Source organism: Rhododendron vialii, chromosome 3a, assembly GCF_030253575.1.
Source record: "Rhododendron vialii isolate Sample 1 chromosome 3a, ASM3025357v1".
In the NCBI taxonomy this organism is placed as follows: Eukaryota; Viridiplantae; Streptophyta; class Magnoliopsida; order Ericales; family Ericaceae; genus Rhododendron; species Rhododendron vialii.
This window is the reverse complement of record NC_080559.1, coordinates 30,874,838-30,897,560: the sequence shown is the minus strand read 5'-3', so window position 1 is coordinate 30,897,560 and position 22,723 is coordinate 30,874,838. Positions and strand designations below refer to the sequence as shown.

Here is a 22,723-nt window from a genome sequence, read left to right as displayed (position 1 = left end):
TGATTCGATTTCATTGGCTCCCATGATTTTTCCTCGCGTTGAGATTTTCCATGTATATCTTGTGTTCGTTTTTTTTTTGTTCGTTACGCACTATTTCTATTTGCTTGCGATTCCTGTGACCTAGTTTCCAAGATCCATAGGGCATTGTGTTGAACGAGGAGTTCAATTTCTAACAGGCACCTCATCTAAAGTCAGAGCCGGTCCATATAAATTGGCCCCGGAGAAAAACCATTTACTCGTGTTTGGGTTGCAATCCTGTGAATGGCCGATGCCACAGAAGTGATAGTGGTTCGTAGTGGACCTAGTGGAGGCGGCAGAGGGGAGGCACTGCGGCGGAGGGGGGGAAGTGCGATGTTGTCGTTTTTCTTTCTTTTCTTTTTTTTTTCAAATATCGGAAGAACTTACACTACTCTATATCTATATCTAGTAATCGGTGAGCAAAGCAGCACAAGTAAGACGAGTATTCCTCATTTTGTTCAGAAAACGATTGCCACTTTTACGGAAAGGAAAACCGTTTCCGTCCAAATAATCCTACTTAATTTGTTACTCCAGAAAATTATTCTAACATTGGTCTTGATCTTTCTGAAAGGTGGTATCTTTTTAAAGTTAACTATCAATTAAAAAATTACATTCAACTTTGTTGACATTTTGAAGTTTCAACATTAATAAAAAAAAACATACATACACATAACAATTCTCTCTCTAAAAAACAGGAGCACCTCTCTCTAACACTAAAACAGTCGTCACGCTTCCTCTTCTCCTTCCCCTCCTTCCCCCTTGGGTTTATACCCAAATATGGGCGGTGAGAAGGAAGGGATCAATCCATGTCTTCAGATTTGGTTTCCCTTCTCCACCAAAACCGCTTGTCGTTCGCCGCTGCTCTGCTTCTGAGTTTGCAGTTGCGTGGTCGCCGATGACTTCATGGGTCGCCGACTTAGAAGCTTGATCGGTAGGGGGCTAGGCAAGAGAAGGGCTGCTCAATGACGGAGGGGAGAGTATTTTTTTTTGCTTTATTTTGTTTTTTGTCCGGATTTAGTCCGGTTTCTGTCCGAATTTTAGTCAAGTTTATGTCTGGATTTTGTCCGGTGGTTTGTTGGTCATGTGCTTGGTATTAGTTTTATTTTCTGTGAACTTGATCTCGCTAGGCGAGTTTTTTTTTTTTTTTTGATAAACCAAAACGCCCACAGGGCACTAGGCGAGTTTGAAATAGGGTTGTATATACTGTGCTCTGATTGTCCTCTCTAATGGTTTATCCGATTTGTAGACGCTCATTTGCCCCCATGGGGTTCCTCTCTAATGTGTAACCTTTCGCCTCATAGTTGAATACAACTTCTCACATTTGCCAAAACAAAAAAAACATTAATAAAATTAGGATCGAGTTGTTAAAGATTAGGGTTTGATAAGTTTTTTTAATCAAGTTGGTTATCTGATTATATCAGTATAATATGCCCCGTCTGTATATATAAATGGCATGCAATTGGATTGATCAACCTCCAAGCACTACCAAAAATCCACCAGCTCCGTCTCAAAATGCTTATCCGGTTCGGTCAGCAAAACGAGAACCTCAAATATGAGAATTGATATTCACACTCCATTTTTTATTTTTTAGTGTTGAAAGTGTGTATGTTTTCCAACGCCAGAACTAATAGCATGTGGGAGGAAGTTGAATCTCAAACCAAAGACTTTTTGATACCCCTGATTGTTAGATAAGCACCAGTATTCGCTCTAAGATTTCATATACGGAACTAAGAGTTCATATACGCAAGGGCTATAATGTGATAACAAAAATCTAAAAAATTTAAGGTTAAGGAGTATAAAAAAAAAAGTTTAGTGTTAAATTAATACCCCGTAAAGAGAAAAATTGAGGTTATTGGTGAGTTTTTCTTTTCGTGTTCCTAAGAGAGATGAGTGGTTGGCCTGTTACCCCAAAGGAGAAAAAAACGTGTGAAAAAATGGTTCAAGTTTGTAACTCCTATCTAAATTCTTTTGTATATATGACATATTATGAGCCAACATGTCAAGTCTTGTATGTAAAAAAATCTTACGTACTTGTAGGATTTGTCAAATTGGGGGTGGCCGTGGCCTCTGGTAGCCAACCTTTGGTTACGTATTCGGCTTGAACCCCTCAAATACTAGTAAAGAAGCCCATGAACTTATCCAATATAGGAATTAGTAGCAAACTAGCACGAGGGTGAGAGACGAATCTCAGACCAAATGCTTTTCAAGGCTATTAATTGATTGTCAGCTAATTGCCACTGCGCCGTGAGTGGTTTAATTAAATATTTCATTAGTAGAAGTGTTCCCTCTGATAGTCAAAGATACTCATCTTAAACAGAGACCCTGAAAGCAGAGCAAAATGCCTCCCCCAACTCCTGCCCAGAAATCACAAATTCAGACTAAATCACACACACTACTCATCATGCCAAAAAAGCAAATATATGCTTTACAATACATCATCTATTCATCTCTAACCACTACCCTTGTATTCTCATGCACTCAAGTCAACACAATTCGATTCTGAACCCAACTTTCTAATACCAATTCCTAGTTAAATCCTCTGTTTTATGCGTATCCGATAATACAATAACTATATGCACGTAAACGTAGTCAAACATGTCCAACCCAATTGCCCTTTCTTCTGCTTTTACACAGGGAAAGAACACTGTGATCTTTCTTTCTCAATGACTATGAAAAAACGACAATATTCCAGCTTGTTGCCTTCCCACATGGCACTCGACGATTATAATACTCGAATAGGGCGGGATGATTGATCCGTTAAACAAGCGAAATAATGCCTATATATATATAGCTATATAGTAATGTGTGATAAACCTTCAAGTCATAAGAAAACTTGTAAGAAAGAGCAATGAGCCCAAAGAAGCTTACTTGTGTCTGTTTAGCTTTCTTTTTGGTGTCATGTCAATTTACTCAGTTAGAAGCTCAGCTCGAAGTTGGTTATTATTCCGCTTCATGTAGCATAGCTGAGATTATTGTAAGGGATGAGGTTAGAAAAGGGTTCATGAGGGATAGTGGATTAGCTGCTGGCCTCGTTAGAATGCACTTTCATGACTGTTTTGTTAGGGTAAGTAAGGCTGTGTTTGGGTTGGCTAGAAAAGCTAGCTTTTTCTTGGCCGTTTTAGATCAAAATGAGTACTCCTACTTTGTCCATTGATTAAGTTTCAGCTTTCGAATGAAATGGGATTCTCTTCTCCTCGTGTGGTAATGTACTCCCGGCGGGACAATTGGCTTGTTCGGAGTACAGTGGAAGACGGGAAAGTTCCTTCTTTGATAGAGGATCTCTGGCCTTCAGAAACAATATTTTCTAGACTGTATCGAGCTTTGATTTGAAAATGAGTATTTTGTCATTTAAGTGGAAGTATTAACTGTGTCGATTTGGGTGATTGTAGGGTTGTGATGGATCCGTTCTCATCGACTCAACACCTTCAAACACGGCAGAGAAAGATGCTCCTCCCAACAACCCTAGCCTCCGAGGATTTGAAATCATCGATAACGCAAAGGCTAGACTGGAATCTGTCTGCCAAGGAATAGTCTCTTGTGCAGATATCATAGCTTTTGCAGCAAGGGACAGTACTGTGATGGTAAAAAAAAAAACTACATATTTTCATTATCCTCTTGCACCTGTCCAGGAAAATTTTCCTTTGATATATAGCACTGGCTATTTGCTTTGCAGACAAGAGGACTAGGTTGGGATGTCCCTGCCGGAAGAAGAGACGGCAGAGTTTCGCTTGCTTCTGAGGCGTCAGCCAATCTTGCTGCTCCTTCGTTTAACCTAAACCAACTCACCCAATCATTTGCAGGCAAGGGACTTACACAAGAGGAAATGGTTACACTCTCTGGTAAGAAACTTGAAATCGGAGTTAGATCTACAAAACGACGTTATTTTGTATGTATAGTTGGATTTCGCTCCTCATTTAAAGAAATTCAACCGTAGATACTAATCGATATCGTCTTGTCTTAGAATAAAGGATTGGGAGGAGATGATCCCACATTCTTATGAGCAAGGAGCGCCTTTCTAAACTGGTTATCTTCCATTGACAGGAGCGCACACCATCGGCCGGTCTCACTGCACTTCCTTCAGCGCCAGACTATTTGGTTTCAACACAACAATGGAACAGGATCCAACTCTGGATGCTTCTTATGCAGCCCGGCTGAGGCAGCAGTGCCCTCAGGGCAACACCAACCCTAACTTGGTGGTTCCGATTGACCCTTCCAGCCCAACCCTCATGGACACCGGCTACTACATGGACGTTCAGGCTAACCAAGGCTTGTTCACTTCGGACCAGGCCCTCCTGACAGATGCAGCAACCGTGAACCAAGTTAGTCAATACGCCATGAATACATTCCTCTGGCAAAGCAAATTCGCGGATGCAATGGTGAAGATGGGTAACACCGACGTTTTAACAGGTGATGATGGAGAGATCCGAACGGATTGCAGGAAGATCAACTAAAGAGACGGAGGAAGGTTTATCAAATTCTAAACTGTTCATCCATCGTGTGTTAATCCTGGCTATGTTTAGCACCTGTTTTTTTTTTGTCATTCGGTATGAAATTATTACCATATAATATGGACACAACAACAAATTAGATGCCTCCACCCGATCAATTGGTATGATTTTGGAACTCTTGCAAAAAAAAAAAAAAAAGATTGCAACACTTCTTACCTGGAGATATCAGAGAACCAATTTCTTTACCCACGAAAAAATATAAAAATCCATTTCAACCATTTTTAGCAATATAATTATGTTCCGACGTCATATTAAACGATAGGTGATCAACTTCATTTTTGACATAGTAGATGCTCCCGATGAGTTCAGAAAAATAAAACGACCCCGCTCATTGATTATTGAAGTTGGCTAAGAAAAAAACTTTTTTCGGCATGAAATTGTACTCTCCAATCCATTTACAGGATTGGGAGCTGGACTCCCTCCACAATGTCAATGGAACAAGTAAGAGCGTTTCAATCATTATCAACTCGGATTATAAAATCAGATCAGTTACCTATACAACAATAAATTACGTAATTAAGGAAAATGACGGCCGCATAATCAGCTGTATTATCGGGATATTGTCTTACCGACACCAGACCCTACACAAGATTGATTCAATCACAATCGAACAAACACCCTAATTAGGAAGGAATTTCCCACCGCCATAACACTATCTCAATGAGGCTGCTTGTAAGTTGCCCCGTTTTCGGACTTGTGCCAGGTCTGTTATAATAATCTAAACCGATCACTTTGCACAGCTAATTGTAAACTTCAAGTCATGAAGAAATTTTCGTTCATTGGATATTGATCAATAACATTACGGAAAACATTTGATCTAGTGTCCGAGTCCATTTTTCTAAAGGAAAATGTGTTCCGAAAAGGTATCAATCAATATTCAATGAACAAGATTGAAGTTAGCAATGAGCTCTACAAAGTGATTGGTTTAGATCATCAAAATGAACCCAGCACAAGCCCGAAAATGGCATGACTGCAGGCTGCCCAACTGCCTCCTTATCTCAACACCCCCGAAGAGTAGAAACTAGAAAGAGGCACAAAATAGACATCAATCTCCATCGAATTACAAACCTAGACAGGCAGCTTATATTTGAAACACAAACATACTGTTTGGCCAGAATCACGCCTATCTTTGATGGAAGTTTGTTTCCAACAGCAACCAACACATAAGTAATATGGCTTACGACACATGGCATCACATTATAACTGTCAAATTAGTAGAATTCTTATAATCATCGGGATTGAAAGATGAAATGGTCTGGCCAACCCTATAGCCTTCACCATATTCATGATACATTTTTTGCAAGGGAGGACCAAACCCAAATCCTAAGAGCAAGAAACTCCTTCATACATACAACTAACACAAATGGAGAAAATTGAATGATAAAGCATGGCAATTCCCACAAAAGAGTTCAAACAGGCAACAACTATTTGGTATGACATCTTAAAATAACGCATTCTTTGCCACCACGGTTCAAAGCCCAACAAAGTAAAAAAGAAAAATGTACCTTGCTAGTAGCCGGTGCAACAATATAAAATTCTACGAAAATGACACCATCAAATTTTCCTAAAAACATTTCCACTCAACAGTCATCACCAATTCAGGAAACCATCTTCATAGAGCACCAACCATATTGCCTGCCGACCTAAGTTGTGAGCTCCATGATAGCGCTGACAATGTCTCCGTTGTGAGTCTTCAAAGCCTTGACAGCTTTGCTCTTGGACACGCCAGCTTGAGTCATCACCAAATCAATGTCCCGAGGCTCCACCCCAGTTTCATCAACCTCTTCCTCTTCTTCATCTGCAGGTGCTCCACCAGTAACAGCAGAAATATCAGACTTCGCCATCGCAGACATGTCTGGCATCCTGAACTGCTGGGCAGCCTGTGTCTGCAGCTGAGAGCTCAAGTCCTCAATCTTTGCTTCTCCAAATATGACATAGGTCTCAGAATTCGGGCTTTTGAAGACATCAGGTTTCGAGATGAAAAATAATACCTGAAACACATAGTAATTGGTTAGTGGTCAAACGCCATTCCATCATTAACACGAATCAACCTCTTCATATGAAGGCAGTGACTTACATTTTTGGTTCTCTTAATGGTAACCCTGCTAACACCAGTAACAGGTTTCATGCCTAGCTTCAGCATTGCCTTGCGGCTCTTCTTTTCACTTCTACTCTGCTTTGAACTCTCATTTGCACCTGCACCTCATTTCAATCAATATATTACTATAGACAGCAAACAAATAGGCATCATAGCCAAAAGAACATATTGACAAACTCCATATAATGTAGATGTTGGAAGCAGTTCTAGATCCAAGACAGAATGGCCGAACATAACAAGATCAACTCGAAATCTATAATATTAAAAACAGCTGCAATCATCTCCAGAGTTGACATAAATGACAAAGAAGGCAAAACCTTGACATATTATCCATGACACTCTAAATGCACACACATTGATGAGGAAAACAAGATTTTGGACAGTATGGTGCATACTAGGAAATTTATATGGCATTTGACACTGTAATTGACAGCTTCTATAACACCTAATCTGCAGTTAGCTTTGGACAACATCAATGCGAGTTATTTTTAGAAAACACAAGTCACTCCATCATGCAAATCCCTAAGATGAAAATTCACTTGCAATGGTATATACACTATGCAAAAAGCATAGCAGCACATCAGTCTTCATTCAGAAAAGAAAAATATGGCAATCAGAAAAGGAAAAAAAATTTGCATCAAGTGAGTCGTATAAAGAATCCATGCTTGAAAATGTTTGAAGGATGAAGTGTTCCGTAATCCCAAGTACACTTACCTAGCACAAAATCAAATAACACTAGATTCACTAGACTAGAACAACAGCCTAAAACCTGCATTTAAGTGAATCATGTCAAGTGGACTCTTTCTCCCTCCCACCTAGTGTTTGTCAGTGAAATTAATTTAGCACATGGACATGTTTGATTGGTTGAGCTACTAATTAGATAGGATAACTGCTCCAATATCCACCAACGCATGGTATACACTGAGCTTTGTAGAGTTTGTGTCTTTGTGAAGCAGGACAAAGATAAAGCTAACCTAATAATATGTCCTAAAAGATAAACCCTATAAGTTATAACAGACACATGTTATAACTGCTAATTAGATAGGATAACTGCTCCAATATCCACCAACGCATGGTGTACACCGAGCTTTGTAGAGTTTGTGTCTTTGTGATGCAGGACAAAGATAAAGCTAACCTAATAATATGTCCTAAAAGATAAACCCTATAAGTTATAACAGACACATGTTACAACAAATACATATCCTCCTGTATCAAATACAAGAAACTCGTCCCATTCCCTATCAATTTGTTATCCAAAGGGCATTAACCATCCTCCAATTGTTCCAATAAGGTTCATTGGAATTTTCATAAAGTCCCATGTCTTACCCTTCTACTATGATATTCATTCGTTTATTCGCCTCCAAAACCAGATTTCCACCCAAAAAAGCAATCTTTAACTTTCACAGTGACAAAAAGCTGGGTTCATAAAGTCCATGTCCTACCCTTTCTACTACGATATTCAATCGTTCATTCACCTCCAAACCCCGATTTCCACGAAAAAAAAAAATCAATCTTTGACTTTCCAAGTGACAAAAAGTCGGGCTAGATAGACCAGTTCTTAAACAGTTTGAAGCAACAGTACATGAACAAATGCAAATCCACATACACGTCGATGACTAAACAGTTGAGAAAGGGAAAGAAAAAGGGGAGACTATATCCAAACCTTGACCGCCGTCTTCCTTGTCATCGTCGTCGTCGTCGGAGTCGTCAGCGTCATCGTCGTGGTCGTCTTCTTCTTTCACGTCCTCGATCACCGGCGCATCCTCCTGTGAATTGAAAAGTATTATTCACATATGGGTAATAAATACATACATACTGAACAGACTACGCGCTAGCGATAGAAAGAGCGATACCTGAAGCTTCTTCTGGGCTTCAATTTCTTCGATGACGGCTCCTGGCATCGCTGATAGAAGGTATCTAAAGATCCACGGAGAGAGAGAGAGAGAGAGAGAGAGAGGGTCCTTGTCTCTGTTACTACGTTTGTGTTGAGTGTCGCGGTGCGCAGTGGATAAAGTTTTTAGCGGAAGGATTGCGTTGCACAGAGAGGGTTTTTTGTGGTAGGGCTAGGGTTTCAGTTATCATGGGCCGAATTAAACTTCACTTTGTGCGGCCCGGCCCCCGCTCGTTTTTGGGCTCCTCCTATGCATGGATCCTCTCCAGTCTCCATAATCCTACAATTGTGGCCTTTCTTGTGGTCACTTGGGGCCTTGGGCGGACGTTACCATTTTCTCGGGAAAATGAAGGCCCAGGACGTGTTTTGATAATTAATATCCACCAAGGACATGCTAAGAACAATTGTTAATGCTGAAAATGTCCTTGACGGGTATTAATTATCAAAACACGTCACTGGCCATTATTTTCCCTTTTCTCTTTAGAGTTCGTCTAGAATATTGGTAACCCAAAGATACGTTGATGGAATATCGTGGATGTAATTTTGAAAATTATTTATCTTGAAATAAATAAATGCGCACACTGGATCAAAACTTGTTTTTTCAATATGAATACATTATCATGTAATTATCAATATATTGTCATTAGGTTTGCTACTTGGATTTTTTTGTTCTCGACGAGTTCTAACTATGAACGATTCGGATCATCAGAGTGAGCCTAAAAAGAAATCATAAAAGACTGTGACAGTGTGGTCTAATTCCCTTTTGGGACCGGAGAGGAGCTGGTTCGACACACAACAACAAACAAACAAAAAACCATAAGCAGTGGTTTTAACTTTTCGCCGTCAAGACCAAAGTGTTCGCGTCATGGTTGTGATGCTACTCCATATTTCTACTAGGGTAAAAAAATTTCTTCACTTAATGAACACGCCGAAAATAAGGGAAGGAAAACAAAACAAGTTTTGTGTTGCGTCAGTTGCCTAAACTTAGCCAACATGTTTTTATACTTTTGAAAGTTCTGTGTCTAAGCCATATTAGAGAAGCCAAATACACATTACAATATATAAGTAAATCTTCCAATTAATGACAAGCTATCCTCCAAGAGATAAGAAACAGTTTCACACGTTTCATTATTTGATCTTATGCTATCTTTCTAAAACTTCAAAATGTAGTAAAACCGAAATTTAAGTGTCGTCCAATGGGAAAGCTCACAAGCTGTACTACTAAACCCGGCAAAACAAAATGTAGTAATACCACCAGTATGGCAGCATTGAAATGAGACCCGAGTTGTACATCAAATAGTCAATGCTGACCCCTCTTTTCTTACCACATAAATTACCAATAGCCTATGTGGCATGACACCATTGAAAAATTGAGCCCACCACTTGATAATGAGAGGCCACACGTGAGGCAGGAAAATAAAAAGTGAAGAATGAAGGGAAATGAGTACTCTCTCCCAATAGAAACCCAAAGAGCAAAGGAGATACTTACGTAGAAGACAGGATTCCATTTACATACAAACCGATTGTTTTCGTTGGTAAACCAGTGCCCGAAATTGAATATCCCCATTGAATTGAAGTTAAAGGCAGTAACCAGCCCTGATGTCAGTCAGGCCTTCGTCAATTTCAGCCATGGTGGAGAGGATTTGTGAGTTTCGTTGGCACACGTTTTGTGAAGTGAGGCTCGGCATTACCAGGTGTTTAATGGTAGATTTAAGTGTTCTTCTGTTAGTTACCTTGGCACTTCGGTTTTTCTTTTCCTGCGTCAGGCGAGGCCTCTCATTCTCAACGTAGTAGTATAGGCTCTATTTTTCAAAGGGGTCAAGCAACATTGCCATGCCGTAATTTATTCTGAAGAAGAAGAGGAGGTGTAAGTAGCATTTTTGTTTCTCATCAGCCGCCTCATATACTTCCAGTCCCTATCGTCAATGGCATGGCAATGCCCATTATGAACTCCTGTTGACCATTGATCGCAAGGCGCAGCAGTATCACAAACAAAGCAGTAGCACTGCAATTTACACCCACAAAATCAAAATGTTTGCTTTTTTAGAAAATTCTAAGAAAAAACATGCAGATTTTCATAAACTAACACTCATAAATAACCAAAAACAGTTTTAAAAGTAGAGAAAGAGGGATGATGTTGCAAATCTAGTCAAATTTTTTCGCAGGTATACATTAATTGCTTGTCGTCTTAAAAAAAATTGAGTTCCCTGTACAGAGCAAACAGAAGTGAGTAAAAAGAGCAAGCTTCATTTTGGAAAGATTATTGCACTAGTTTTGAAAGGCTTGGTAGTGTTGCTATTGAGACAGAAATCTTCTGTACTAAAATTACCAGTTCACAGTGGGTTTCGTGAGGCGTCTTCCCAAAGGGGTACTTCAAGCAGAGATGTCTTGAATGTGGATAATCTCTGCATGCCACCTATACCATCAAAGCCATGTACATCCATTTAGTTACACAAAACCCAAAAATATTAAGAATTACAAATATTGCCTTAGATGAGTGCTTGTGCCAGTAAGAAGCATCCATTTAGAGAAGGTACAAGGCGGCGAACCAAGATTCAAAGCGAGCCAAGGGAATACCGGTTAAAATAGCATGCCGTTTTCGGTCTTTTTTTCGAGCATTGGACGTGAAAGCAAGAGCAATTGAAGGCAAACAGTCGAGGAAATCTAGCTTTTGCTCAATAGAGTTGTGCCATGCTTTGCCTAACCCAGTGACGAGCAATCCGCTTGCCATGCCATTTTAGGTCTTTTTTTCGAGCATTACCCACAGACGTGAAAGCACGAACAATTGAAAGCAAACGGCCAAGGAAATCTAGTTTTTGCTCGATAGAGTCGTGCCGTGCCATGCCTTGCTTTGCCTGGTGACAAGCACACGTCTTGTCGTGCCTTGCCTAGCCAGTCTTGGCATGCCCAAGTTGGCTTAGTATGTTCCTTGTGTCATGGCCTAGGCCGGTGATGAGCACATGTTGTGCCTTGGCTTGCCTAGCCAGGTGTACATAGCCATGGCTTTGCCATGCTACCCGTCAAAAAGCTATGTTTTTCCATGTTGGGTCTTGGCTTTAGCAAAAGTCGCGACATGCCTATTTTCCTTTTTCGAGCTTATGTAGTGTGGCTTGTCGTACCTGTTGACAAGCATGTGCCATTTTGAGTGTACTTCCTGTTATGCGAAGGCATTGAAGCGGTGAAGCACAAAGTCGTAGTAATATAGCAGAAATTTGGGACAAAGATAATCGTCACTAATGTCGACCCATTACGAATCTTTTCGAACTAAATTCTGCATTTTATGCGTGTATTATTATTATACTCCCTATTAGGCACAAATTTCAATGACTCTTGGTGTCTGGATTTGCTTAAACTAATAACTCAGTGACGAAGATCATCGTCACTAATGTTGACCCATTACGAATCATTTGGAACTGAATTCTCCAGACCCAGCGTGAGCGCCTCGCAAATGGAAAAACTGCACGCTTCAATTAGGTTATCGACAAACCAACTACCTAGTAACCGAACAAGTTAATGCGGGAGAATGGGGGATAAGATATACGTGGCCGACTACAGCGACGACAGAGACGTCATGGGCATCAGATTTATCAGACTGGTGGTAAAGCTTGGAGAGGTCAACAGCGGAGTCGTCGGGGTCGAAATCAAGGAGGAAGCAGTCTTCTCTCTCTTCAATCTCTCTCATGTTTACCTTATCTTTCAGACACAGTACGGCTCTCACTGGGGACCCCTGGTTATCCGGCGACCCCGGTACCTCGATCAGTATCTCCCCTTTCGCCTCATTCTTCCCCATTCCCATGTCATGCTCTCTCTCTCTCTCTCTCTCTCTCTCTCTCTCTCTCTGTAAAGTGTAAATAGAGGAAATCGATTCGATTTTCGGAACCTAGAGAAAGGAGCGCCAGAGTTTCCAATTGTACGTGGAAGTGGAGCGGACACGGTCAAAAGTCCAGACTCAAGTAACCCATGAAAAAAATTGTGCTTTATACGAGTTCTAGTAATCAGGAGAAATTTTGGGGTGCCCGCTGACGTGGTGCCAGAGCAAAACATCCTGGCCTGCCGTCTTTTCCATCCTCCTAAATAATAAGAACCGGATTGGGGATGCCAATTTTGGCTTGATTTTTCTAATTGTACCCCTCAATTGTAAACAGTGCAGACTTAGCCATCTGGGTAATTCGGTCTTTTCAGCCCATCTGGAAAGCATGAACTACATCACGCCACGTCTCGCTCTCCCCCCTTGCTTCTCTTCAGCTGATTCGAGGAAAACACATATACACGCGCACACACACACATAGAGAGACTGAGAGAGAGAGATCTCGCTCTCCCACCTCCTCCATGATTTCTCTCGCCTCCTCCGTAATTTCCTGCTACTGCGATTCACGGTGAGTGCTATTCACGGTGTAATTCCTGAAATATTTTACGTATTTCCGCTTTTGCCTTTATCTTTCCTTCGTCTGGTTTGGAGCAGATAAGAGAGAGAGAGAGAGAGAGAGAGAGAGAGAGAGGAGACAGTGTTGGACGGAAGAAGGAGAAGCCTAGGCGACGGACGGTGAGGAGACAGTGCTTAGATCGACGGCTCCTGCATGTGCTTCTAAGGTTTGGCTTGATTTTTGTGATTTTTTCAATTTATTTTTTTCACTGTGATTTGGGGGTTTTTTCGTTTCACCATTGCAGTTGCCAAATGGTGTTTCTTGCGGTTTATTGGTGAACAATCAAAGGTTTCGGTGGTGAAATTAGCGGTTGTTGGTCGTTCTGTCTGGTACGGTTCTTGTTTCTTGCATTTCTCTTTTCTGTGTCGATTTATGGACGTGTAGTGCGTTTCGGTTTGCTTCGTTTCGTTGCGTTGTTCTTTGCTTAGATCGACGGCTCCTGCATGTTCTTCTAAGGTTTGGCTTGATTTTTGTGATTTTTTCAATTTATTTTCTTCATTGTGATTCGAGGGTTTTTTCGTTTCACCATTGCACTTACCAAATGGTGTTTCCTCCGATTTATTGGTGAACAATCAAAGGTTTCGGTGGTTATGGGTTAATTATTTGAGTCATGAGCATATCTTTTTGGGTGGTTGTTTTTGTGTTTGAGGAAAGTTACGGTGTGCTAGCTTCCTTTTATTGGTTACGTCAGTGTGGCTGGACTTGCGATGCGTGTGTACTTTCTTTTTTTTTTGGACAGAATTTGCCAAATTCTACCCACATATTATGTGATCAAATTTTTACAGATTTAGTCAAAATTCGACTTGCGCCCGCAACACAAACAGTTTAGCCTAAATCTCTACCTACTTTTTCTAATTTTTGCTATGAGAAAAAGTGAAAAAATTCTTTGAGAGTGACTTTAGGAGTACATGAAATTTTTTACCTTAAATGCACTGTTTTCATACATTGCTCAGCTTCTCTAAGATTAGTTAGACTATTTATTTCTTCACTTACCGCAACATGTCCGTGTTTTGTCACCAAATGTTCTTTTTTCAATTCCTGCTTTATAGCTTATGAATTATGGTGGAGTATTGCTTGTCTTAAAACATATGTGTCCTATTTCAGGCAAGTGTATATAAAACTGGCTCGGGATTGTGTGCTGCTTTTCTGGCCAATATTGGTACCCAATCAGATGCAACTATGAATTTCAATGACAATTCTTATCAGTTACCCCCATGGTTTGTGACCATCTTACCTGACTGCAAAAATGTAGTGCTTAACACCGCAAAGGTTAGCCTTGTCTTCTTTGATTTAGGGCTTATACTTACCGCACAAGAACTCTGTTACAATTACATTTTGCGAGTGGGGCTCCTTCATACCTTCTGAAGCAGTCAATTAAGTATTTTTTCTCGATTTCATCTGAGATCACCTCAATTTGGATGTTATTGTGTCTCATGAAGGTGGGGCCCCAAAATATGAAGAACTCTTTTTTCCAATATCAATGCAAGCCACTTTTGATATTTTTCCATGACAGATTAATTCTCTAACTACAATTCCAAAATTTGTGCGTCAATCTTCGAGCAATGCAGTTGATGCTTCAGGAGGATTTATATCTGGCTGGAGTTGGTTTAACGAACCAATTGGTGTCTTAAGTAGCAATGCAGTCATGAAACCAAGGTTATTAGAGCAAATAAACATTACAGCTGACAAAAGTGACTATCTATGGTATTTGTTAAGGTAACAGTACGATCTTAGTTGTGATCTGAAGGTTTGGCTGTGGTATGTTTGCTTTTTCAATAATGCTTCTTGGATACTTTTGCAGCACTAACGTTCAAGTTGATGAGCCTTTTCTTAAAGATGGATCTCAAACTGTTCTTCATGTGGAATCTCTTGGCCTTGCCCTTCATGCTTATATTAATGGGAAACTTGCAGGTGATGTGAACTAAAAGATTGCAAGTACATGTATTTCTTGGGAAGTGATTTTTTCTTCATATGTTTGTTTATTTGTTGTTCGTACCTCTTTTGGAGGTCGATGCGCTCTTTCTTCCTTCTAATCTGTTAGTCATGGATACATATCACATCAAATGCAATTCACTACCTGCAAAAGATACTAATGTATTGGCATTTTATCTCGATTAATCATTATGTGCCATAGTTGCAATGGGAATTTAGTGCTTTTGAGTAACGCTTGTGTGTGGATCATTAATTTGTGACGGATTCTATGGAAGAAAAGAAAAGGAGAATAAGATAATGAAATGGAAGACTTTTCTATACACTCATAGAATCTGAGCATTCCCCAACCCAATTGATGTTTTTAGGTTTTCATGGGTTTATATTAAATTTTCAATCAAGAAAATGTGAGCTAGAAGAAATGAAACAACCGCTAATTGCTTGACATACTTTTTAGTTTTTTTGTAAACATTTCCTTATTTATGGAATATGAGCGTATAACCTTCCTTTTGGAGTACAAAAAGTTGAACAGTTAATATTCCTGTATGGTACTGGAGTTTATGAGTTTAATAAATGTTCTTTCCTTGTAAGAATGCAAAAGTGATTGGCCTTTTATTTTCTCTTTTCTTTTAAATGCATAGCCGAGCTTTTTATGACAAGAGGCTCTCACAAGAGGTTAGCAGAGATGCTCTTGGAGAGTTATGCACTTGCACTCCTACATCTGTCTGTGAATTCTACTCTGAGTTTTAATAATTACCTCAAGGCCTTTTCTTTGGTTTAGTAGGAGTTTAGGGGCTATGTTTTCAAGATTATGGGAGGATGTGACAAGCAAGGATTCCCCATGAAACAGGGAGTGTTAACAGGTCGGCCCCATCTCTTGCTCCAAAGAGGTGGGATTAATATTCTCTTGGGTGAATCTTCAAGCTCATCACAGTTGTTTTGGTGCACTGTGATCTTTTTCGAAGGATATTTTGCATTTGCTACAGGATGCTGATCTGGAACATCTTAATTTTAATTGGATAGGGGCTCCATGCTTTCATGGACATGGAAGGCGCACCGGAGAGAGGTGGAGGAAGTCTGTTCGTGGGTGCATTGTGAGCCCAGACCTTTCTGTTCTCAACTTGGTTATTGTGAAGAAAGGTGAGAGCAAACTTCTCAGCCCGACTGACACTAACAAACCAAGGTTGAGGGGTCCTAACAGGACATCAAAAATCTGTAACTCTTCAACCTCTCCAAGGAAGACGATGTTCGAAAGTACGTGAACATGTACCGCTGGACGTTCACAAACAAAGCTGGTAGGTTTTAATGTTTTTTATAATGTTAGAAGTTCAAAGTGATTCAGTTGGCAATAGAGTTCGTTTTTTTTGTATTTTCAAGGACGAAATTGTGGTGTTGTGATGTTTTGTTGTTTTTACCTATATTTTGCAAATGGACCTTTACTGGGGTTTTAGACCAGAGGGATTAACATGTGTCGTGGGCTAGATTATTTTCTATTTTGGCGTGTATGGAAAGAGGGGCTGATGCTGTTAAGGCCCCACCTGTTTTTCTGATAAGCAACGCTGCTGTCACCACGACACCAAAACAATTCTGCTTTCTAGAACAAAAATGTCAGCTCACTATCAGTGGTCGTACACCAGTTGAAGGAATTAAAGTCGATGGCTTGACACAAAGATCTATTAAGTATAACTTCACTCCTTGCGTGACTTACACTACCTTAATTGCTGCTAAAACATTACTCATTCATTTCACAGATGTGCTATCTGCCATTCTTGAAGTTGGCACTCCAAAGCCAGCAAATCAGTCGCGAGTTACAGATGTTTGTGTTAGTTTGCACCAACCACTTGCTCTCCCTCCTGCAACACCGAACAAGAAAGAAAAAAACACCACTCCATCACCATCTGATCATCCAAGAAAACCAAATGTTTGCAAAAAACCCAAGTTGAACTGATGCAACAATATTTTGCTATGAAAAGTTTCCTTTCCAAGTACTTTTGAATCCAGCAAACTATGTACTCCATATGCAAAGTATCATCAGTAAATAGGTTGCGCACTCCGTACTTTTCCTAAGTACTTTTGCTATCTATCGCCACTACGAACTCTACAACTCTTATGCTCCTTCACCATCTATGGATAAAGTACAGATTATGTACATGCTCTTCAACTCTGCAGCTCTTCATGCTCTTCTATTGCTTCCAGCTTTGAAATTACAAATAGAACATATCTAGCCTATATAAAAATTTGTTCCCTTCAACGGGCATGCATTCGTGTTGTGCACGAAGGAGCATCTAGTTGAAAAAAATGACCGAGTTCTCATGTTAAAAAGCCCCAAGAGGCAGTTTTTTTTTTTTTACAGCATAAATCTGGCATAAAACATATCAATTGATATTCGATAAACATAATCTTGGAACGCAATCGATAATTTCAAAGAGTTTGGAAAAGTGAACAAATCTGATCATTACATTTGGTCCGAGACGGACTTTTCTCACATTAGATAAGACAGTTCTGAATAAGAAGAAACGTCATTTCAATCAAATGATGATGACGAAAGATCATTGGTAGTCTTGGCCACCATCAGGTGGCATTCCAACACTTTTATCCACCACACAGTATTAATTTCACGGAAATGTGTAATGGATAAAGCTGTTGGACACCTTGTGGCAGTGCCCCAATACCACTTGATTAACTACTCGATGATGACCCATTAGTTGACTTGTTTGATGCAAAAATTAACATAGTAAAAACCATGGATGGAAAATCCTCTTCTTTAATGAAGAGAAAAAGGAAAACCGAGGTCCAAAATCTTGATGGGATACCCCTACGGCCCTACACATCCTGATGATGATTCTGATACATTTCTAAAAGTATGGAGCCTGGTGGCTTGTGATTTTGCTCTTGCATAGTTGTAATTGTATGCCCATGATAGGTTTTAACTTGTAACAGCTTTTCCTCAATGTAACATTGTTCTTCACTTTCTCCACAAAGAGAAAATGAAATACGATGAACTTGTTACCATAACTTTAAAAGTTTTGAGTTGCCTGAACTTGGCCTACTGCTTTTTACAGTTTTGGAAAGTTGTGGCACATTACTGAAGCCAAATACTTGACAATGCATAAGTTAGTAATATATAGTAGGGCTACAACCAAACCGAGCCGTTCGCAAGCAGCTCGAATCTCGATTTGATAACATTTTTGGCAAGTCGACCCTAAACACGTTGAACCTAGACTCAGCTCGGCTCGTTTGTAGACCAACCTTACTGTCTAGTGTCTTCATCATTTGCTCGCATGCTATCTTCTAAAAGCTTCAAAATCAAGTGAAGCTTCCGTAGTCTACGGGGCACAATAAACTGTCTCACAAACTTGTGCCCCGTAGACTACGGAAGCTTGCACGCTGGTTTAACTTAAAGAGCACAATTTTACTCTAACAGCATCTATGTATAGCCAAGACTCAAGATTCACTCCTCGTCTTCGTCAATCATTATGTGCTTGTACTTCTATCGCTCAAAAGCATTCAAAAGACTTGCAAATTAATATACACCCGAAGTGTTGAATCGAAAACCCAACAGCTGTATAATAACTTGTTAAATAGGAGAGAAAGAAATATTTTGTTGCATTCGATGATAAAACTATATAATAAGGCCTCTATTTATACAAAGAGAGGGAGCGAAATTATAGATGGGAATCATCCAAATCATACTAATAAAATCGTAATCAATTACAATCAAAATAAAATCAAGGCAATCATATAATATCTTAATCATATCAGCACATGATTATGATATTATATGATTACTATATTCTAACATAACCACTTTCAAAAGAGTAAACGAGATAATTAAAGATGCCCATAGCCACTTTCAAAAGAGTAATGCAACCCCAAGTACCTGGGGATTTCAAACTACAAGAAGTTTCCTATGAATATTCCTGCAACTGTAACTACCCCAAAGACAAAATTGCAAGGATGACAACCAAAAGTTCCAACACCATCAGAAAACGAGTTGAGTTTTATTCACCCTCCTTCTTATTGGTTGAATCGAATTAAGGTGTTCGTCGGTTCAGTTTTTTATTCTCTCTTTTGTCTCTCCTCCGACAGGTCCAGTAAAAGTTGTCAATCGCATGGCAATGCCCTGTAACTCCATACCATTTTTTGCATGGGGCAACCCTGTCACAAACGAAACAGTAGCACTGCAATTCACCAAATTCTACACCGTTAAAGAACACACTTTGGCCAAATTCTACACCGTTAAAGAACACACTTTGGCGTACAAACTTTTTGAAACAATTCGTAAGATTTCAAAAGAAATACTCCTAGTCGAAAAGGGATTAAAAAAAAAGCCTCTAATATATGGGCTTGATTTGAGATTTTACCAGTTCACAGTAGCTTTCATGAGGCGTCTTCTCAAAGGGATTAATAAAGCAGAGATGCCTTGAATGTGGATAATCTCTACATGCCACCTATACATCATCATCACATACATTCATTATCGTTTGATAAAAGTATTAGAGGGGTGAGATTCGTAAGGAGATGGGATTATGATTGGGATTGGTAATGAGAAGGGATTGATAATGAATATGTTTGTTTGGGATGAGATTAGATCAATATTATGTTTGTTTCACATGAGATAGGATTGGATTGATAGTAAACATTTCTATTTTTACCCTTATGCAAAACTAGAGGATAACATATGATTAAAAAAATTAATTATGACTCTTTAGGATAAAATGATAAAAAAAATAAAATCTTCGCACCAGTTCAAACGGATTAAAAATTGAAGCACTTAATTTTTTAACAATATTTTTTAAATATATAAACAGTCTAAAAAAATTAAGTGTTCCAATTTTTAATTTCTTTGAACCGGTGCGAAGATTTTATTTTTTTGATCATTTTATTCTAAAAGGGTCATAATTAAATTTTAACTCTAGAATTCTCGTACATGAGCCCTAAGATAGTCATAGAACCAAACAAAGAATAATTAGTTAAGAAAGTCATGGGTATTTTCGTCATTGTATTGGAGGGACTCCGGACTGGATTGATAATACCATGTCCCAGGAGGTATTAGTAATCCACCTTAATCCCATGACTCACAGTCCCATGGGTAAGTTAGTCCGGCCATTGAGAGTGAAGGCAAACAAAGAATTAGCAACCAATCCCATTAATAGTCCAATCCTATGGCGGGAGCCGATTATCAAACGGAGCCTTAGTTTCTTGAGGTTTTTTTAGTTGAACTCCAAAATCATAACAATCTTAGTAACTTTCAAATGGGGCATCAAATCTCAATATAACTTTTTCATAGTAAAAAATACTAGATTGTTATGATTTTGACAAAAAAAAAAAAAAAAGTCTCAAAATCGAAACGGCTAGCGTTGAACTCACAATATCGCTAACCGTAATCTCAATTGTACTAATGTAGTATTTGTAGTATTGGTACTTGAATAGAAATCCATTCCCAAGAGCTTTGAACTGAATTGGGCATCTAAGGCCATCCGCAGTAGTATAATCAAACGCCAATTGTTTTTAAAGTTAACAATATTGGTGCAAAAAATTACTCACAATGGTATAATCAAACTTAACAGAATCCTTAGAAATAATCAAATTTTGAGCTTTGGATAATCAAAACTAACAACCTTTTTCAATAATCAAAATTTGTGGATCCTACACCACATAAGTTAACTAGTTCCAAAATTTGTATACACATGTGTTTCAACTAGTATTTTCTTCTTCCCTTCTTCGCCCACTCTTTTTTTTTTTGGTTAAAAAAATAAAATTGAAGAATAAAATTTTTATGTAGCCAAGCTTTTTCGCTACTCTATATCTTTTTCACTTCGCCAACACACTATTTCTCTTTCTTTTCCTCCAAAAGTGAAACTCATATTTCTCGATCATCTACAATTCAATCCATCGTCGCCGGATTAAGGTGTTTCACTCTTCTTTCCTGTTTCTACTACCCACTCCCGGAAAAAAAGAAAAACGAAAAAATCATAATAGGAGGCAAGGAAGTCATCGATTTTTTTTTCAAAATTAAGAAAGGGAATCGATATATTTTAACTCATAAAAAACGTAAATTGAGGGAAGTGAATGACGAGAAACAGGGGGGAGAGAGAATGAAATTGTAGTGGACCCCATATTTTGATTATGGACTAGAAGTGACCGTAGTGAAGCTTAACATTGTTAAGCTTAGCAACCTCTTGAGTGAATAATCAAAAGCTGATGTGTCAACTTTTGGTTATCCTTTTTTGATTATACCACTGTGGATGGCCTAAGGCCATGTTCCGATAAGAAAAATAAGTACTTATATATTGTGAGAGAATGATCTGTTTCGTAAAGCGGAAAGTAAATACTTAGAAAATAAAAACCTTAGCGGACGGGCCTAAGTCTGTCCGTTGAAGCATAAATGAGTACACATTTCATATGGAGTATGCGGTACTCCCATTCAATTATTCATATGCATTTTACCTGGCCTTTTTCAGCGAGGACAGAAATGTCTGTGGCATCAAGATCACTGGATATGGAGAGCTTGGAGAGGTCAATTATTAGGGAGTCATTTGGGTCGGAATCAAGGATGTAGCAGTCTTCTTCTCTCTCTCCATTCTCTCTCATGTTTACCTCCACCTCCTCTTTCACACGCAGTACTTTTCTCGCACCCCATGATGATTTGATCGCCATCTTCCCCGCCTTCTCTCCCTTATCCATACGATGCTCTCTCTCTCTCTCTCTCTCTCTCTCTGAAAAGGGTCGATTGGATTTATGAAATCAATTAGATTTGCAGTCAGAAACCCAGAAAGTTGTGCTCTCTGAATTCGATGAACCAGGTCTTCCAACTTCCAAGCCCGTCTCTTCGAAAATATATCATCCTCTTCAGCTTTTCAAATTCCTCTCAAAAAAGTCCAGTTACGTACTGGCCAAAAGTTTTTAATTCATATGTGAACAACCAAAGCAAAAGTCATTTCAATCATCAACCGATTTAATCATATATCAAGCCATAAATTACAACCAATACATGATACATGCATGATCAAGCCATAAATTACAACAATGGAATGTATAGTTTCTTTACATCATATTTATTACATTATTTTGAATCAACTTTCAATCCACCGCATGTAAAACATAGACAAGACACACGAGGGATTGGGAAATTCTATAGTACATGGTCCTGGAGGGCGCACATGAGCCGTCGATCTTGACAATGAATAGATGAGATATAATTTTTAATTATGACTTGTTTACCGGTTATAATTTTTTTTTTTGCTCGGCAAAGGAAATTTTATTAGAGCTCGAAAGGGTACATCGAGAAAAAAAGTTGGGGAACAAAAAAGATCAACCCAACACAAAGAAAACAAAAGCAAATCCCATCCAGCATGAGTTTGGATGAGAACCGTTGATTGATTTTTGATCTGAACCGTTGATTGATGAGATCGACGGTTATGTGCTGTCCTACACATGCACTACACGTGGGTGCACTACAGCACCCCTGGATCCGAACATGAGACTAATACGCTTCATGTTCACTACTCCCTCCGGTCCATATTGTCGGTCTACCACTAAAAAAACGTGCAATTTAAGGGTAAAAAAACGTGCTACTTCCGCACATAATATTATAAATTTCTCGACATCAAATTAAATACTCAATTAGTTTCTTTAATTTGGTATCGAAAAACTTTAAAATTATGCACGGAAATTCTTTATTTTTTTAACCGAAAATTGCATGTCTTTCCGCAGTAGGCCGACAATATAGAACAGAGGGAGCATGAGGGCGGTTTCATGAATCGGACAGCTACAACACCTTTATTAATTGAGAATAAATTCTTTACACCGCCGTTGTAAAAAATTGTTTCTTCCAAATCAATTATATTGCACT

At 39.1% G+C, this 22,723-nt stretch overlaps 5 protein-coding genes and 1 pseudogene across 9 annotated transcripts; 3 read left to right on the top strand and 3 right to left on the bottom strand.

Moving 5' to 3' along the window:
- The first annotated feature begins 2,849 nt into the window (after nucleotides 1–2,849).
- LOC131319887 (peroxidase 5-like) lies at nucleotides 2,850–4,626 on the top strand. Its single transcript, XM_058350319.1, has 4 exons — nucleotides 2,850–3,082; nucleotides 3,408–3,599; nucleotides 3,692–3,857; nucleotides 4,060–4,626. The coding sequence occupies exons 1-4, from the start codon at nucleotides 2,867–2,869 to the stop codon at nucleotides 4,467–4,469; spliced, it is 984 nt and encodes a 327-aa protein (XP_058206302.1). The 5' UTR covers nucleotides 2,850–2,866; the 3' UTR covers nucleotides 4,470–4,626.
- Nucleotides 4,627–5,850: 1,224 nt separating this feature from the next.
- On the bottom strand, nucleotides 5,851–8,665 carry LOC131319884 (nascent polypeptide-associated complex subunit alpha-like protein 2). The gene is made up of 4 exons (XM_058350316.1): nucleotides 8,478–8,665; nucleotides 8,288–8,390; nucleotides 6,604–6,722; nucleotides 5,851–6,517 (listed from the first exon to the last, which is right to left on the bottom strand). The coding sequence occupies exons 1-4, from the start codon at nucleotides 8,523–8,525 to the stop codon at nucleotides 6,170–6,172; spliced, it is 618 nt and encodes a 205-aa protein (XP_058206299.1). The 5' UTR covers nucleotides 8,526–8,665; the 3' UTR covers nucleotides 5,851–6,169.
- A 1,339-nt stretch (nucleotides 8,666–10,004) lies between these two features.
- On the bottom strand, nucleotides 10,005–12,453 carry LOC131319885 (RPM1 interacting protein 13-like). Of its 2 annotated transcripts, none has more exons than XM_058350317.1 (3): nucleotides 12,057–12,453; nucleotides 10,845–10,931; nucleotides 10,005–10,520 (listed from the first exon to the last, which is right to left on the bottom strand). In XM_058350317.1, exons 1-3 carry the CDS (start codon nucleotides 12,309–12,311, stop codon nucleotides 10,359–10,361), a joined length of 504 nt encoding a protein of 167 aa, XP_058206300.1. In that variant the 5' UTR covers nucleotides 12,312–12,453; the 3' UTR covers nucleotides 10,005–10,358. The 2 variants fall into 2 exon arrangements, with proteins under 2 accessions (XP_058206300.1, XP_058206301.1); XM_058350318.1 differs by having other exon boundaries at nucleotides 10,344–10,468; nucleotides 12,057–12,421.
- A 157-nt stretch (nucleotides 12,454–12,610) lies between these two features.
- LOC131319882 (beta-galactosidase 8-like) lies at nucleotides 12,611–15,057 on the top strand. 3 transcript variants are annotated; one of them, XM_058350315.1, is made up of 5 exons: nucleotides 12,611–12,891; nucleotides 12,978–13,105; nucleotides 13,228–14,208; nucleotides 14,453–14,655; nucleotides 14,741–15,057. In XM_058350315.1, exons 3-5 carry the CDS (start codon nucleotides 14,119–14,121, stop codon nucleotides 14,862–14,864), a joined length of 417 nt encoding a protein of 138 aa, XP_058206298.1. In that variant the 5' UTR covers nucleotides 12,611–12,891; nucleotides 12,978–13,105; nucleotides 13,228–14,118; the 3' UTR covers nucleotides 14,865–15,057. The 3 variants fall into 3 exon arrangements, with proteins under 3 accessions (XP_058206298.1, XP_058206297.1, XP_058206296.1); XM_058350314.1 differs by having other exon boundaries at nucleotides 12,978–13,268; nucleotides 14,044–14,208; XM_058350313.1 differs by lacking the exon at nucleotides 12,611–12,891 and having other exon boundaries at nucleotides 12,953–14,208.
- Nucleotides 15,058–15,209: 152 nt separating this feature from the next.
- Nucleotides 15,210–16,362, top strand: LOC131319883 (small ribosomal subunit protein eS6y-like; annotated as a pseudogene).
- A 2,352-nt stretch (nucleotides 16,363–18,714) lies between these two features.
- On the bottom strand, nucleotides 18,715–21,732 carry LOC131319881 (RPM1 interacting protein 13-like). 2 transcript variants are annotated; one of them, XM_058350311.1, is made up of 3 exons: nucleotides 21,319–21,732; nucleotides 19,233–19,319; nucleotides 18,715–19,049 (listed from the first exon to the last, which is right to left on the bottom strand). In XM_058350311.1, exons 1-3 carry the CDS (start codon nucleotides 21,553–21,555, stop codon nucleotides 18,903–18,905), a joined length of 471 nt encoding a protein of 156 aa, XP_058206294.1. In that variant the 5' UTR covers nucleotides 21,556–21,732; the 3' UTR covers nucleotides 18,715–18,902. The 2 variants fall into 2 exon arrangements, with proteins under 2 accessions (XP_058206294.1, XP_058206295.1); XM_058350312.1 differs by having other exon boundaries at nucleotides 18,715–19,026.
- Between the last annotated feature and the right edge of the window lie 991 nt (nucleotides 21,733–22,723).